The sequence below is a fragment of the Oncorhynchus masou genome, chromosome 6 (assembly GCF_036934945.1).
Source record: "Oncorhynchus masou masou isolate Uvic2021 chromosome 6, UVic_Omas_1.1, whole genome shotgun sequence".
In the NCBI taxonomy this organism is placed as follows: Eukaryota; Metazoa; Chordata; class Actinopteri; order Salmoniformes; family Salmonidae; genus Oncorhynchus; species Oncorhynchus masou.
The window spans coordinates 15849758-15865350 of record NC_088217.1 but is presented as its reverse complement, the minus strand read 5'-3'; the positions used below and the strand labels follow the sequence as shown (position 1 = coordinate 15865350).

Genomic DNA, 15593 nt, shown 5'->3' with positions numbered 1-15593 from the left:
ATGAATCAGCGATGGCTAGAAGGTCGGTGCCCCCCCCCCCCTCGGGCGGAAAGCTGTAACCTGTGACAAACCTTGTTTGCTCTCCTCAGGACTTTAAATGGCCCCAAAACCACGGCCCCAGCTTCCGACAGGGCAGGCGGAGAGGCCGGTTTCGGGTCGAGAGCCAGACCCGGGCCCCCGGTGCAAACACCGGTGCCTTCTTGCGGTGACGATCTGGGGCTGCCAACTTTCACTGCCAACTATCTGGCGGAGCACAGTGCGCTGAAGGTGGACATGGGCGGCGTCCACTGCAGGAGCTTCGGACTGACTCTGATGCCAAGAAGCCAGAACCGGCTCATACCCCAATACACACTGGAAAGGAGAGAGGTTAGTGGAGGAGTGGCATAGCGAGTTCTGGGCCATCTCTGCCCAGGGCCCGAACGCTGCCCACTCCCCCGGCCGGTCCTGGCAATAGGACCTCAGAAACCTACCCATATCCTGGTTAACTCTCTCCACCTGCCCGTTACTCTCGGGGTGAAAACCTGAGGTAAGGCTGACCGAGACCCCCAGACGTTCCATGAACTCCTTCCAGACCCTCAACGTGAATTGGGGATCACAATCAGACACTATATCCTCAGGCACCCTGTAGTGCCGGAAGACGTGAGTTAACAAGGCCTCCGCAGTCTGTATGTCCGTAGGGAGACCGGGCAAAGGGAGGAGACGACAGGACTTATAGAAACGATCCACAATGACCAGGATCGTGATGTTACTGTGATGGAGGTAGATCGGTCAGGAAATCGATTGACAGGTGTGACCATGGCCGTTGTGGAACGGGTAAGAGTTGTAACTTACCTCTGGGCAGGTGCCTAGGAGCCTTACACTGGAAGCACACCAAGCAGGAAGAAACATAAACCCTCACATTCTTAGCCAAAGTGGGCCACCAGTACCTCCCACTAAGACAGCGCACCGACCGATCCCAGGATGACCAGAGGAGGGTGACGTGTGGGCCCAATAGATCAGCCAGTCGCGGACAGCAGACGGAATGTACAGACACCCAGCTGGACACTGGAGGGGAGCGGGCTCTGTACTCAACGCCTGCTCAATGTCCGCATCCAGCTCCCACACTACCGGCGCCACCAGGCAGGAGGCGGGGAGTATGGGAGTGGGATCCATGGGCCGCTCCTCTGTGTCATACAGCCGGGACAATGCGTCTGCCTTAACGTTCTGGGAGCCTGGTCTGTAGGAAAGGGTAAACAAAATGGGTGAAAAACACAGCCCACCTTGCCTGCGAGGGTTCAGTCTCCTGCTGCACGGATGTACTCCAGATTGCAGTGGTCAGTCCAGATGAGAAAAGGGTGTCTAGCCCCCTCAAGCCAATGTCTAATAAAAATCAATGGCAACACAACCCGATTTTCACCAGTACAGACGTACACAAACACTTAATAATAAACAATAAACTATCACCGACAAGGACATGAGGGGAAACAGATGGTTAAATACACAACATGTAATTGATGGGATTGGAACCAGGTGTGATGGAAGACAAGACAAAACCAATGGAAAATTAAAAATGGATCAGCAATGGCTAGAAGGTTGGTGACGTCGACCGCCGAACACCGCCCAAACAAGGAGAGGGACCAACTTCAGCGGAAGTCGTGACATTACCAGATTTAACACCTAGCTCATATTATCCATGGAGTACCAGATTTAACTCCTAGCTCATATTATCCATGGAGTACCAGATTTACACAACATGGGGAAACATTTTCCTCTGGCAAAGACACCTGCGCTGAGAGCTAATGCACTGTAAATGTAGTTATAATCTACATCGCAGCTTATCTTTTAACTTTTCTTTAGGAACTTTTATTTAACCTGAGATATAGTTAAGGCACGATATTCACACGCCAAAAGTAATGCAATCGCCATGTGCAGTATATGTGATCTCTGGTCCTATTGTTACATTATTACAGATGTATAGTGCCTTCAGAAAGTATTCACACCCCTTGACTTTTTCCTCATTTTGTTGTGTTACAGGCTGAATTTACAATTGATAAATTTTGGTCACTGGCCTACACGCAATACCTAGCGGTTAAAAGCGTTGGGCCAGTAGCCAAAAGGTTGCAGGTTTGAATTCCCGAGCTGACTAGGTGAACAATCTGCCGATGTGCCTTTGGGCAAGGCACTTAACCCTAATAGTAAATATAATGTATTGCTACAATTTTAGAAAAAATTATCTGAAAGGTCGTGAGTCAATAAGTATTCAACCCCTTTGTTATGACAAGCCTAAATAAATTTAGGAGTAAAAATGTGCTTAACAAGTTCACATAATAAGTTGCATGGACTCACTCTGTGTGCAATAATAGTGTTAAACATGATTTTTGAATGACTACCTCATCTCTGTACCCCACACATACAATTATCTGTAAGGTCCCTCAGTTGAGCAGAGAATTTCAAACACAGATTCAACCAAAGACCAGGGAGGTTTTCCAATGCCTCGCAAAGGGGGGCACCTATTCGTAGATCGGTAAAAAATCATTTTAAAAATACAATGAATATCCCTTTAAGCATGGTGAAGTTATTAATTACACTTTGGGTGGTGTATCAATACACCCAGTCACTACAAAGACACAGACCTCCTTCTTAACTCAGTTGCTGGAGAGGAAGGAAACCACTCCGGTATTTCACCATGAGGCCAATGGTGACTTTAATTAAAACAGTTACAGAATTTAATTTCTGTGATAGAAAACTGAGGATGGATCAACAACATTGCAGTTACTCCATAATGCTAACCTAATTGACAGAGTGAAAAGATGAAAATCCAACGCAATACATCACAGAGTAGCACTCATCATATTTTCAAGCATGGTGGTGGCTTCATCATGTTATGGGTATGCTGGTCATCGGCATGGACTAGCGAGTTTTTTATGGAATGGAATAGATGGAATAAATGGAATAGAGGTAAGCACAGGCAAAATCCAGCAGGAAAACCTAGTTCAGTCTGCTTTCCAACAGACACTGGGAAACAAATTCACCTCAAGCAGGACAAAAAAACAAGTACAAATATACACTGGAGTTGCTTACCAAGACGGCATTGAACGTTCCTGAATGGCATAGTTACACTTTTGACTTAAATCGGCATAATAATCTATGGCAAGACTAGAAAACGGCTGTCTAACAATGATCAACAACTAACTTGACAGAGCTTGAAGAATTCTTTAATAATGTGAAAATATTGTACAATACAGGTGTGCAAAGCTCTTAGAGGCGTACCCAGAAGAAAATCAAAGCTTTAAACTGCTGCTAAAGGTGATTCTAACATGTATTGACTCAGGCAATTGAATACATCTAATCAAATATTTTTTTTTTGACAAATGTTAGCATTTTCTTACACTTTGACATTAGAGTATTTTGTGTGGATCATTGACATAACATGACATTTCAATCCCACTTTGTAACACAACAAAATATGGAGAATATAAAGGGGTGTGAATACTTTCTGAAGGCACTGTAATTCCAATGCAAGAACCCAAATGACGCCCCCGGGTATAGCTACATATCGTTATGTTACATCAAAGAAATAGATATATTATGTTCTGATTTTCGTGGTAGCCTATTTGTTCTCCTGGTTATGAATGGAACTGTATGTATTGGAAAGTGTATTTTGCCATTTCACAACTGTCACGCCCTGACCTTAGAGAGCCTTTTTATGTCTCTATTTGGTTTGGTCAGGGTGTGATTTGGGTGGGCATTCTATGTTCTGTTTTCTATGTTTTTGTATTTCTATGTTTTGGCCAGGTATGGTTCTCAATCAGGGACAGCTGTCTATCATTGTCTCAGATTGGGAATCATACTTAGGCAGTATGATTTGTGGGAAGTTGTCTTTGTTCGGGGCACTATAGCCCTTGTAAGCTTCACGGTCGTTTTGTTATTTCTTGTTTTGTTGGCGACATTTTACAAATAAAATAAAATGTACGCTCACTACGCTGCACCTTGGTCTCATTCCGACGATGCCCGTTTTAACAACATGTTGCTGAACTCAAGAGCAGCATGATTTTCCATGAATGAAGCGGGCCTATAGGCCTATTCATATGGCAAGACAACATGGCTGCATCTCACTGTAGTAGGCTGTGAGCTTTTGGATCTTCATTCACCTTTTGTTTATTGCATTTGTTTACTGTTAATGTAACTAGCCCAAGTATAGATTGTGTCATGACTTTATTAAACTTTAGATTTTGTTTACTTTGTATCGCTGTTTTGTTCTGTTTGCATTCAATAGTTCACATTCGCAGTTGTGTCGGTATTCTTAGCCAAACTGCTACTCAGTGTTTTTGTTTGCATGCATGAATAACTAGGGTACTACTTTCAGCATTAAGTTAGCATTATTTTGGTGAGACAGCTGTGTGTACGTCTGCATTCACACAGGCTGTTTGTAATAGGTGAATTGCCCTATCTACTATATATTTACCAAAACGGCTAGCAAAGAACATTACAAATCATGTTAAACACTATTAGCACACACAGAGTCCATGCAACTTATTGTGACTTGTTAAGCACATTTCTACTCTTGACTTTATTTAGGTTTGTCATAACGAAGGGGTTAAATAGTTAAATAATCTAAATGTAATCCATTTTAAATTAAAGCTGTAACACAACAACATGAGGAATAAGTCAAGAATACTTTGAAGGCTCTGCATATTGAATTCTGCTTAGATCACGCTATCCCAAAATAAACAAAAGTTCAAATTCAAGAAGTGACAGGTTGGCAAAAGATCTCTGCTGTGCTCTACCAGCTCCACGGACAGCACTCTACAACCTAAAGCAAGATCTCTGCTGTGCTCTACCAGCTCCACGGACAGCACTCTACAACCTAAAGCAAGATCTCTGCTGTGCTCTACCAGCTCCACGGACAGCACTCTACAACCTAAAGCAAGATCTCTGCTGTGCTCTACCAGCTCCAATGACAGCACTCTACAACCTAAAGCAAGATCTCTGCTGTGCTCTACCAGCTCCAATGACAGCACTCTACAACCTAAAGCAAGATCTCTGCTGTGCTCTACCAGCTCCACGGACAGCACTCTACAACCTAAAGCAAGATCTCTGCTGTGCTCTACCAGCTCCACGGACAGCACTCTACAACCTAAAGCAAGATCTCTGCTGTGCTCTACCAGCTCCACGGACAGCACTCTACAACCTAAAGCAAGATCTCTGCTGTGCTCTACCAGCTCCACGGACAGCACTCTACAACCTAAAGCAAGATTTCTGCTGTGCTCTACCAGCTCCACGGACAGCACTCTACAACCTAAAGCAAGATCTCTGCTGTGCTCTACCAGCTCCACGGACAGCACTCTACAACCTAAAGCAAGATTTTCATAAAAACCAACCAGCTAGATTGTTTCTTACCTTTTCAGAAGATCCACATTTATGTGTCCTTAAAAGGCTATAACTAATTACAAAAACGCTATTCCTTGTGATTCGTCAAACCGTGTTTATAAGTAATGTTGTTGACTAACCTTCTATTCATCCACAATAGTTTGCAATAGAGAAAGAAAAACAGATCTGTTAGTTGGAAATCTGCAGAGACAAAAAAAAAACAGCATTCTATTTTAGTATAAAAATAATTCAAATTCATTATTCCGACATTCCTTCCTTGAAGAAGAATATCACTTAGTAATCAAATCAAAGACTAACCAAATGTAACAGCTTTAATAGGGACGTATTTTCCCTTGACAGTTCATTAAGTAAACATAACTCAGTGACATGAAAATATGCAAGATATTCAGCTTATATTAATAGCATGATATCACCAGTGTACTCACATGTTTTGAAATGTTTGAACTTCTGGTGTCCACATTGTACCTGCCAAAAAAAGGAACAATACATCAGCACCTGGTGATGGGTTAAATCTACCAAAAAAATCAAAGGGTCAATCTGCAGTTTCTACAGCAATGTTTTGACTTAAATGAATAACATGTAAGCTTTTATTCTTGAAGAATATAACTTAGAAATGCCTCATGAGCTGAGTTCAACTGTTGTACCCCATCAGAACACAAATAATAAAATAAAATAAGGTTGCTTTACTCTAATGTTTGGAATAAAAGTAGATGTATACAAACACTCTTGCCTCAAAACAATTATTTTGATATCATGGATGGTCAGTCCATGCATCCATATCTCTGTCTATGAATTTGAGAGTGATTGTCACGTTCGCTGGAATAATTATCGAACCAAGCAGCAGCGCGATATGGTTTGCACATATTATTTATTAGAAACGCACAAAACAACAAAGAAAGACCGAAACAAACAACGAACTGTAACTAAGAGGTGTAACATACACTAACTCAAAACAATATCCCATAAAACACAGGTGGAAAAAAATGCTCCTTAAATATGATCCCCAATTAGAGACAAAGATAGCCAGCTGCCTCTAATTGGGAATCATACCAAAAACCAACATAGAAAAACTAAACTAGAACCGCACATAGAAAATAATAACTAGAAAAAAAACAGTCACGCCCTGTCCTACTCTACCATAGAAAATAAGGGCTCTCTATGGTCAGGACGTGACATTGATTGCATTTCTCCAGACCCATTTTTACCAAAATAGTTGTGGGGAAAATGCTTTGTTATTGTTCCAACTGCTGATTGCCCCTTTAAAGCTTTTGCCTATCTGAACAAGTGTTGTTTCTGTGTTTTTTTTAAAGATCCTATTCTGGTTTTCTATATTGTACATTTGATATTGAACTCTGCATTGTTGAGGAAGAGCTTGTATGTAAGCATTTAGCTGGATGGTTTACACCTTTTGTATTCTGTGCATGTGACAAATAACATTTGATTTGAGATCTTTTGATACGTTCCTTAGGGAGCGCATGTGCCAGGATATGGTGTCTATATTAGGACGGTGATAAACTACCCTGAAACAAAGACGACATTCACTGTTTCTTTGAATCCGTCTGTTCTCTCTCTGTTCTCTCCCTTCTTTCAAAGTCACAAGGATTTGGCATCACTGTCACTCATCGTTATCAGGAGTTAATGTCAGTGTCAACAAGAGTTACTTTCAGTCTCATCAGGAAATATGGTTTATCTAAGTGACACTGACACCAACTCCTTGTGACTCTGAGACTGTCCTTATATGGACACCGTAATAGTAGCCTAAATTGTTTTTCATTTCATTTAAATAAAAAACAAACACCCTTGCTTTTCATGAACTAACCCTCACACATGTCTTTTCTTACTAGCATTGACTTTGCTGATAGCTACTTTAATGGGAAACAATATATTGACTTTGACCGTGTGGTTGTCTCACCTATTGTGGCGATCTTAAAATGAATGAACTAACTATAAGTCATTTTAGACAAGAGTGTCTGCAAATGACAAAAATCTAAATGTAAAAATTTAACACAAATGGCATTCACCTGGTTCTTAATAGAAAACAACGTGCTATCAGTTGTTAGGTTGACACTAAAATTATCTTCACGCCAATAGCTACTTGTTACAGTACATCTGGAATGAACCCAAAACTATTTATCAAGCATTGATAAAGTAATAACTAGTTACCATATATAATATGTACCTTAATAACTTTGTGCCCCTCTCCCCACAGGTGTGATTATTACCTCTGAGGGTTTAGAGCTTGAGGTAGTTACCTCTGCAGGCTAAAGTTAAATCTAGACTTGGTTTCCTCTATTGTAATCACTCCTCTTTCACCCCAGCTGCCAAACTAACCCTGATTCAGATGACCATCCTACCCATGCTAGATTACGGAGACGTACATTTATAGATCAGCAGGTGCTCTCAAGTGGCTAGATGTTCTTTACCATTCGGCCATCAGATTTGCCACCAATGCTCTTTATAGGACACATCACATCACTCCTCTGTAAACTGGTCATCTCTCTATACCCGTCGCAATACCCACTGGTTAATGCTTATTTACAAAACCCTCTTAGGCCTCACTCCCCCCTATCGAAGATATCTACTGCAGCCCTCATCCTCCACATACACCCGTTCTGCCAGTCACATTCTGTTAAAGGTCCCCAAAGCACACACATCCCTGGGTCGCTCGTCTTTTCAGTTCACTGCAGCTAGCAACTGTAACGAGCTGCAACAAACACTCAAACTGGACAGTTTTATCGCAATCTCTTCATTCAAAGACTCAATCATGGACACTCTTACTGACAGTTGTGGCTGCTTTGCGTGATGTATTGTCATCTCTACCTTCTTGCCCTTTGTGCTGTTGTCTGTGCCCAATAATGTTTGTACCGCTACCATGTTGTGCTGCTGCCATATTGTGTTGCTACCATGTTGTGCTGCTACCATGTTGTCGTCATGTTGTGTTGCTACCATGCTGTGATTTCATGTGTTGCTGCCATGCTGTGTTGTCGTCTTAGGCCTCTTTTTATGTAGTGTTGTGGTGTCTCTCTTGTCGTGATGTGTGTTTTGTCCTATTTTTGTATTTTATTTTGTATTTTTAATCCCAGCCCTCGTCCCCATAGGAAGCCTTTTGTATTTTTGGTACGCTGTCATTGTAAATAAGAATTTGTTCTTAACTGACCTGCCTAGTTAAATAAAGGTTAAATAAAAGTTTAAATCCAAATAAATCCAAAATTAAATAAAGTAAACACCTGGTAAAATCATGACTGTAAATTAAACCATAAACATACATGAATGTACTTCCTCATATAGTACAGGCAGCCTAAACTTAACTGTAATCAATGAAGCATGAAGATGAAACAATAGATTACCCACACAGGACAGGTAAACATTATGTTTAATAAATAAATAAGCAGCGTGTATGTAGATACGAAGGAAGAGTCAAGAATGACAAAGTCAAATGGATGTGGATCCGAATGGTAATGAATTCCAAAATAGGATCGACTGTATGAATTGAAAACCCTACCACCCCCCTCCCACCCACCAGGGGGGAAAAAACGTGGCACTTTTTTCCTCAAGGCTACCTCGTCATCCTCACGGTGCTCTCTTAAGTGCCAACATAACGAGTTCCTATAAAAAGCTTGTTTGACAAAGGAAATCCACTTGCTGCTAAACTGATTTACACAAATTACTGCACATTACATAAGAATATGATGCACTTTTCTTCTCCGTCTGGATTCTCTCTCTCCCTTTGCACCCACTCGTTTCTGTCAGTGTTTTTGAAGTCAAACAGTGGAGGACGATGCACTGCCTCGTGCTAAAGAGAAACAGCAACCTTGCCATAATCTGGGTCCTTTGAATAGATTATGAAGGAGATATTCAATAGGACCGAGGGGTCACATGCTTGACCGTAATTAACAAGATGAGCTCCTCCAGGACTCCACGGTAGAGTCAAAAGGAAATACTATAGACATTTTAAAGATAGTTAAGTTGGATAGTTGGCAGGCATTTGGATAGCTGACTTTATTGTAGATGTACACAGTGTTGGTAAGTAGCCCGTTACCTGCACATTCCAAGACATACATCTGTATTGAATTTGTTTCCCAGGAGAAATATAGTGGCATGAAAAATTATGTGGACCCTTTTTAAATTACCTGGATTTCTGCATACATTTTAATCTGATCTTTGTCTAAATCACAATAATAGATAAATACAGTGTTTAAACTAATAACACACAAATTATTCTATTTTTCTTGTCTATATTGAATACATCATTTAAACATTCACAGTGTAGGTTGGAAAAAGTATGTGAACCCCTAGGCTAATGACTTCACTAAAAGCTCATTGGAGTCAATGAGGTTAAGAATAATCTTAGAGTGTCAGCTAAATACTTACAGAAATCTCTGGAAGATGCTAACATCTCTGTTGACGAGTCTACAATACGTAAAACACTAAACAAGAATGGTGTTCATGGGAGGACACCATGGAAGAAGCCACTGCTGTCCAAAAAAAAACATTACTGCATGTCTAAAGTTCGCAAAAGAGCACCTGGATGGTCCCCAGTGCTGTGTGTGTGTGTGTGTGTGTGTGTGTGTGTGTGTGTGTGTGTGTGTGTGTGTGTGTGTGTGTGTGTGTGTGTGTGTGTGTGTGTGTGTGTGTGTGTGTGTGTGTGTGTGTGTGTGTGTGTGTGTGTGTGTGTGTGTGTGTGGAGTCAGGTGTGCTGGAGGCAGAGCAGATCCCCACCAGCTGCAACCTGTTCCATAATCAAGACCTCGACAAATACTCAGCCCTGCCACTTCTACGCTGCCAGATCGTAACCTCTGCTCAGTAAGTCTGCGTTTTTTAGCCGATTGTTCTTGCTTAGATCCTGTTTTCATGTTATGCCTGTTATCCTTTGCCTGACGCTGTTTTCCTCTCTGTTACGGTTCTGCCAGCTCTAACTCTGGTCCCACGTCTTGTCATCCTGCTTATCTGTCCTGGACCCCCCACTCCATTGCATCCTTGGAGTCCCAACCCCTCCCGCTCCAGTCTCAGCCTCCACACCTAGCTTCCTGCAACCCGCCCAAGCTTCCCCTGGCCGGCTCCCCATCTTCCCCCTGTGTTTCAATAAATACCTTGGTTACCTCATCCCAGTCTCCTCGTCTGAGTCTACTCTTTGGTTCACCTGTTCCATGCCATGTGACTCTGCTTTGCTGCCACAGGGTCTGGACAGCTTGCTGTCATCGACGGAAAAATGAATTCATCAAGACATTTTGCAGGAAAATGTAAGGCTATCTGTCCGCCAATTGAAGCTCAACAGAAGTTAGGTGATGCAACAGGACAACAACCCAAAAGACAGAAGTAAGTCAACAACAGAATGCCTTGAACAGAAGAAAATACACCTTCTGGAGTCGCCCAGTCAGTCCTGACCTCAACCCGATTGAGATGCTATGGCATGACCTCAAGAGTGGTTCACACCAGACATCCCAAGAATATTTTGGAACTGAAATAGTTTTGTAAAGAGGAATGGTCCAAAATTCCTCCTGACCGTTGTGCAGGTCTGATCTGCAACTACAGAAAACATTTGGTTGAGGTTATTGCTGCCAAAGGAGGGTCAATCTGTTATGAAATCCAAGGGTTCACATACTTTTCCAACCTGCACTATGAATGTTTACACGGTGTGTTCAATAGATATGAAAAATTATAATTGTTTGTGTGTTATTAGTTTAAGCAGACTGTCTATTGTTGTGATGAAGATCAGATAAAATGTTGACCAATTACCTGCAGAAATCCAGGTAATTCTAAAGGGTTCACATACTTTTTCTTCCCACTGTATCTGCTGTGTAGAACCTGAGTGACTGACAGGTCCCTTGGGTTGGATTCAGGTACAGAGAGCCAATTTTAGTGCTAGTACGGTATTGCGAAGCCATACGGACCCGCTAGATCCAGGGAGGATATCAGAACTTTGCTACACATGCAATAACATCTGCTAAACATGTGTATGTGACAAATAACATTTGATTGTGATTTGATATAGGTAGTGTAAGATGGTGAGAAAGATTGAGCTGTCAAAATGAGTCGAAACGTCATTGTCAAATGCAAACTTTTATTTTTGTTTATTTCACCTTTATTTAACCAGGTAGGCTAGTTGAGAACAAGTTCTCATTTGCAACTGCGACCTGGCCAAGATAAAGCATAGCAGTGTGAACAGACAACACGGAGTTACACATGGAGTGAACAATAAACAAGTCAATAACACAGTAGAAAAAAAAGAGAGTCTATATACATTGTGTGCAAAAGGCATGAGGAGGTAGGCAAATAATTACAATTTTGCAGATTTACACTGGAGTGATAAATGATCAGATGGTCATGTACAGGTAGAGATACTGGTGTGCAAGTGAGCAGAAAAGTAAATAAATAAAAACAGTATGGGGATGAGGTAGGTAAAATTGGGATTTTTGCAATTCGTACCAGTCACAGGCAGCAGAGACCTGGAACGAAAGGCGGCCAAATGAGGTGTTGGCTTTAGGGATGATCAGTGAGATACATCTGCTGGAGCGAGTGCTACGGGTAGGTGTTGCCATCGTGACCAGTGAACTGAGATAAGGCGGAGCTTTACCTAGCATGGACTTGTAGATGACCTGGAACCAGTGGGTCTGGCGACGAATATGTAGCGAGGGCCAGCCGACTAGAGCATACAGGTCGCAGTGATGGGTGGTATAAGGTGCTTTAGTGACAAAACGGATGGCACTGTGGTAAACTGCATCCAGTTTGCTGAGTAGAGTGTTGGAAGCTATTTTGTAGATGACGTCGCTGAAGTCGAGGATCGGTAGGATAGTCAGTTTTACTAGGGTAAGTTTGGCGGCGTGAGTGAAGGAGGCTTTGTTGCGGAATAGAAAGCCGACTCTAGATTTGATTTTCGATTGGAGATGTTTGATATGAGTCTGGAAGGAGAGTTTACAGTCTAGCCAGACACCTAGGTACTTATAGATGTCCACATATTCAAGGTCGGAACCATCCAGGGTGGTGATACTAGTCAGGCGTGCGGGTGCAGGCAGCGAACGGTTGAAAAGCATGCATTTGGTTTTACTAGCGTTTAAGAGCAGTTGGAAACTGAGGAAGATGTATTAAGGCTACTATGAATGACTTCACTCTTTACAATATAAGGGTTCTTCTGCTGTCCCTGTAGGAGAAACATTTTGGTTCTAGGTAGTTTTAAGAGTCTGGCTTGGCCCTACGAGAATGTAAGATATCTTCTAAAAGTAATTTATCACACTTTATGAACCTTCCGTTTATAACATCTTCAAATATAAATGTTCTTCTTACATAATGTTTGTATTTTGAATACAAAATATCACAAAGGTATTTGAAACTATTCTATTCTCCAACTTTTCTTTCAACTTATCCTCTGTTATTATTTCCCCTCTCCTTTACAGCTCTGTGATGGACAGGTGAGGGTTCTGCATGGCCAGGAGAGAGGCCGCAGTACTAGGGCACCATGACAGAACTGACAACGGTCTGACAGACAGACAGACAACCTAGCTCACTGCTCCAGCATCTGGAAAACTCTGATTTGGAAATCTAGGACAAAACTAAGAAATGCAATAAACACTTAGGAAAGAGCTTTAAAAAAGCTGCTCAGTTGTTCAAGCTTCACATGCAGACCAGTTCATTTGTAAATGAGGATCGAACATAGGCACAGGCCCTCATTTCTACCAATTCATCACAAATGAAGTGGTGTCTTTTCATAAGAAGCTGTGCCTTCAGTTCTTTCATTAACAGCCTCTCTTAATTTTGGCATAAATCTGCTTCCATATGTTGTCACCGTGTTTCAGAGCAGCAGAGGAAAAGAAGAGCTTTTAGTGATAAAACTGAAAACTAGGGGCCAATGTGTATTGTGATGAAAAGTAGAGAGGCTCACCTGAAGACTGAGAAAGCTATAACAACCACATTATCAGAATCTACCGAAGTGGCAGAGAGCAGAACTCCCCGCTCTCAAACACTAAGCCTCCAAAAGTATCTCTAAACTCCAGAACCTTTCTTACTTCTATTAGCCTACCTACTCTCCATCTACAATGAGTCTTCCATCTCAGTTTTTCCTCGATCCCTCACTTTCAATCGGAATTCCCCCTCACTCACTCAGTACAAATCCCATCTCTGGCGGTGTAAAATTGAGTGCTGAGCCAGGCCTGGGTGGTATCAAATGAAATTACAGCACAGTAGGATAAGCCTGGAAGCGCTGAGCGAAATTAGATTTAGCAGTGCGAGGAGTGATAAACCCGCCCCAAATATCGGATAGCCTCATTTACATGGCAGGCGACAGAGGACCTCAGGGCAGCTCTTTGTAATCGAGACAAAGGAACGGTATTAAAACACATTGTGATATCCTGGAAGGTGGGGCGTGAATTAACACAAATTACCACGTTGATACAAATCCAATCCTAATGAGAAGGAAACATTATTGTAGAATTTCCAAAAACCTTAATTACAGTCAAGGATCAATGCACAGGTTTACCTGGGCTGATAGGGAATCCATACATAATTGATAGTTGCCAGGGGCCCGTGGTAGGGGTGTTCCGTGTCTGCTTAATTACATTACAGGTAGCCTAGTGGTTAGGGAGGCGAGCCGGAGGGTTACCAGTTCCCGGGTCTGATGGGAAAAATCTGGGGGGAAGTGACCTGGCAACCAGAGATGCTATTGCCTGCCGTTGTGGCACTTGAGCAAGGCACTTAACCACCCACAACAACGGCTCCATGGGAGCCCAGTGTGGCAGGCCCTCCTCTCCAACCTGTATATGTATGTGTCTTTTAAGAGGGGTTGGGATAAAGCGGAAGTCACATTTCGGTTTGGCCTTTATAAACCACTGTATCTACTATAACAGCACAAAAACTACAGGTTCAAAAACAAACTATAACACCCTTCCAAGGACAGTGTTACTTCCAACTCTCTCTCAGCAAGGTGCAAAAAAATCACACCATCATTCTGAATTGACCTTCTTAAAAACTCCAGCAGAACCCAAGTTCTTTATTCTTCCATCCTTTGCTGCTTGCTCATCAGACAGTCATGTTAGCCTATTCCTTATTATCGAAATGGAAGAAAATCACGTGAACTCCCCTTCACGTTTGACAATTCATTAGATCTAGGAGAAAATGAATGACGTGCAGTTACTTCTTCGTGCTCATGACTTGACAAGTAATCAAGTTCTCTTTTTAAAATAACTCAGCTACTTCTCAGAAGGCAAGCTAATTGACCTGAGGATAGGATCCTCATAATTGAGGAAAAGTATGGAAAATAAAGACCATCACTCGACGCCTACCTTTAAATATCTACAGGATACAACTGAGCATCATGCACAGTGTTCTATATCTCTTGTATATCTGCTGAGTCTCTGGAAAGCCTTGATATGCCACGATACACTAGTCATAACAGAGTGGGAAGCCCTTCTGAAACGTTACCTACCCCCACTTTATATAATGATTCCATTAGAAACAAGAGAAAAGGATGTTGTCTTCGCCCCATATAGCATGCTCAGATTGAAAGGTAGAACTAAGAGCAGGTATAGATATTAGATAACCCGTTCCATCTAGTTTCCTAGTGTACAGTACAAATGGTACATTCTTGCAGAAGAACTTTCCTGCAGTGCAGGAAATGTAAAGCGTGTATTGTATTTGAGGTTTAAAAAGACTTCTGAAGTTTGTAATTTCCACTCAAAATTCCCTAACGAAACATGTAATCAACCCCTACAAAAATGTCCATTAATTATAATCCACATACTAACTCACATTTCCTGTTTCTGCAGGATTATTTTCCTACTGTAGCAAACTGGCTCAAATTAAGATCCTACATCTGTTTACATGTAACAACTAAGCCCTATCTTCATCCCCATCTCCATCCCCATATTTAAGCCCTATCTTCATCCCCATCTCTATCCCTATCTTTAAGCCCCATCTCTATCCCTATCTTTAAGCCCTATCTTCATCCCCATCTCTATCCCTATCTTTAAGCCCTATCTTCATCCCCATCTCTATCCCTATCTTTAAGCCCCATCTCTATCCCTATCTTTAAGCCCTATCTTCATCCCCATCTCTATCCCTATCTTTAAGCCCCATCTCTATCCCTATCTTTAAACCCTATCTTCATCCCCATCTCTATCCCTATCTTTAAGCCCCATCTCTATCCCTATCTTTAAGCCCTATCTTCATCCCCATCTCTATCCCTATCTTTAAGCCCCATCTCTATTGCTATCTTTAAGCCTGATCTCCATCCC

The 15593-nt window shown here is 41.9% G+C and overlaps 1 protein-coding gene across 2 annotated transcripts in view; it reads right to left on the bottom strand.

Moving 5' to 3' along the window:
* LOC135541410 (copine-9-like) overlaps positions 1–15593 on the bottom strand; it is a 143164-nt gene that overhangs the window by 76995 nt on the left and 50576 nt on the right. The window contains exons 5-6 of one of the 2 annotated variants that reach the window (XM_064967639.1): positions 5796–5835; positions 5490–5492 (exon numbers count right to left, since the gene is read on the bottom strand). In XM_064967639.1, the coding sequence (XP_064823711.1) occupies positions 5490–5492; positions 5796–5835 (43 nt within the window). Of the gene's footprint in view, positions 1–71; positions 219–5489; positions 5493–5795; positions 5836–15593 lie in introns of those variants that run through there. The other variant, XM_064967638.1, reaches the window with a different exon arrangement.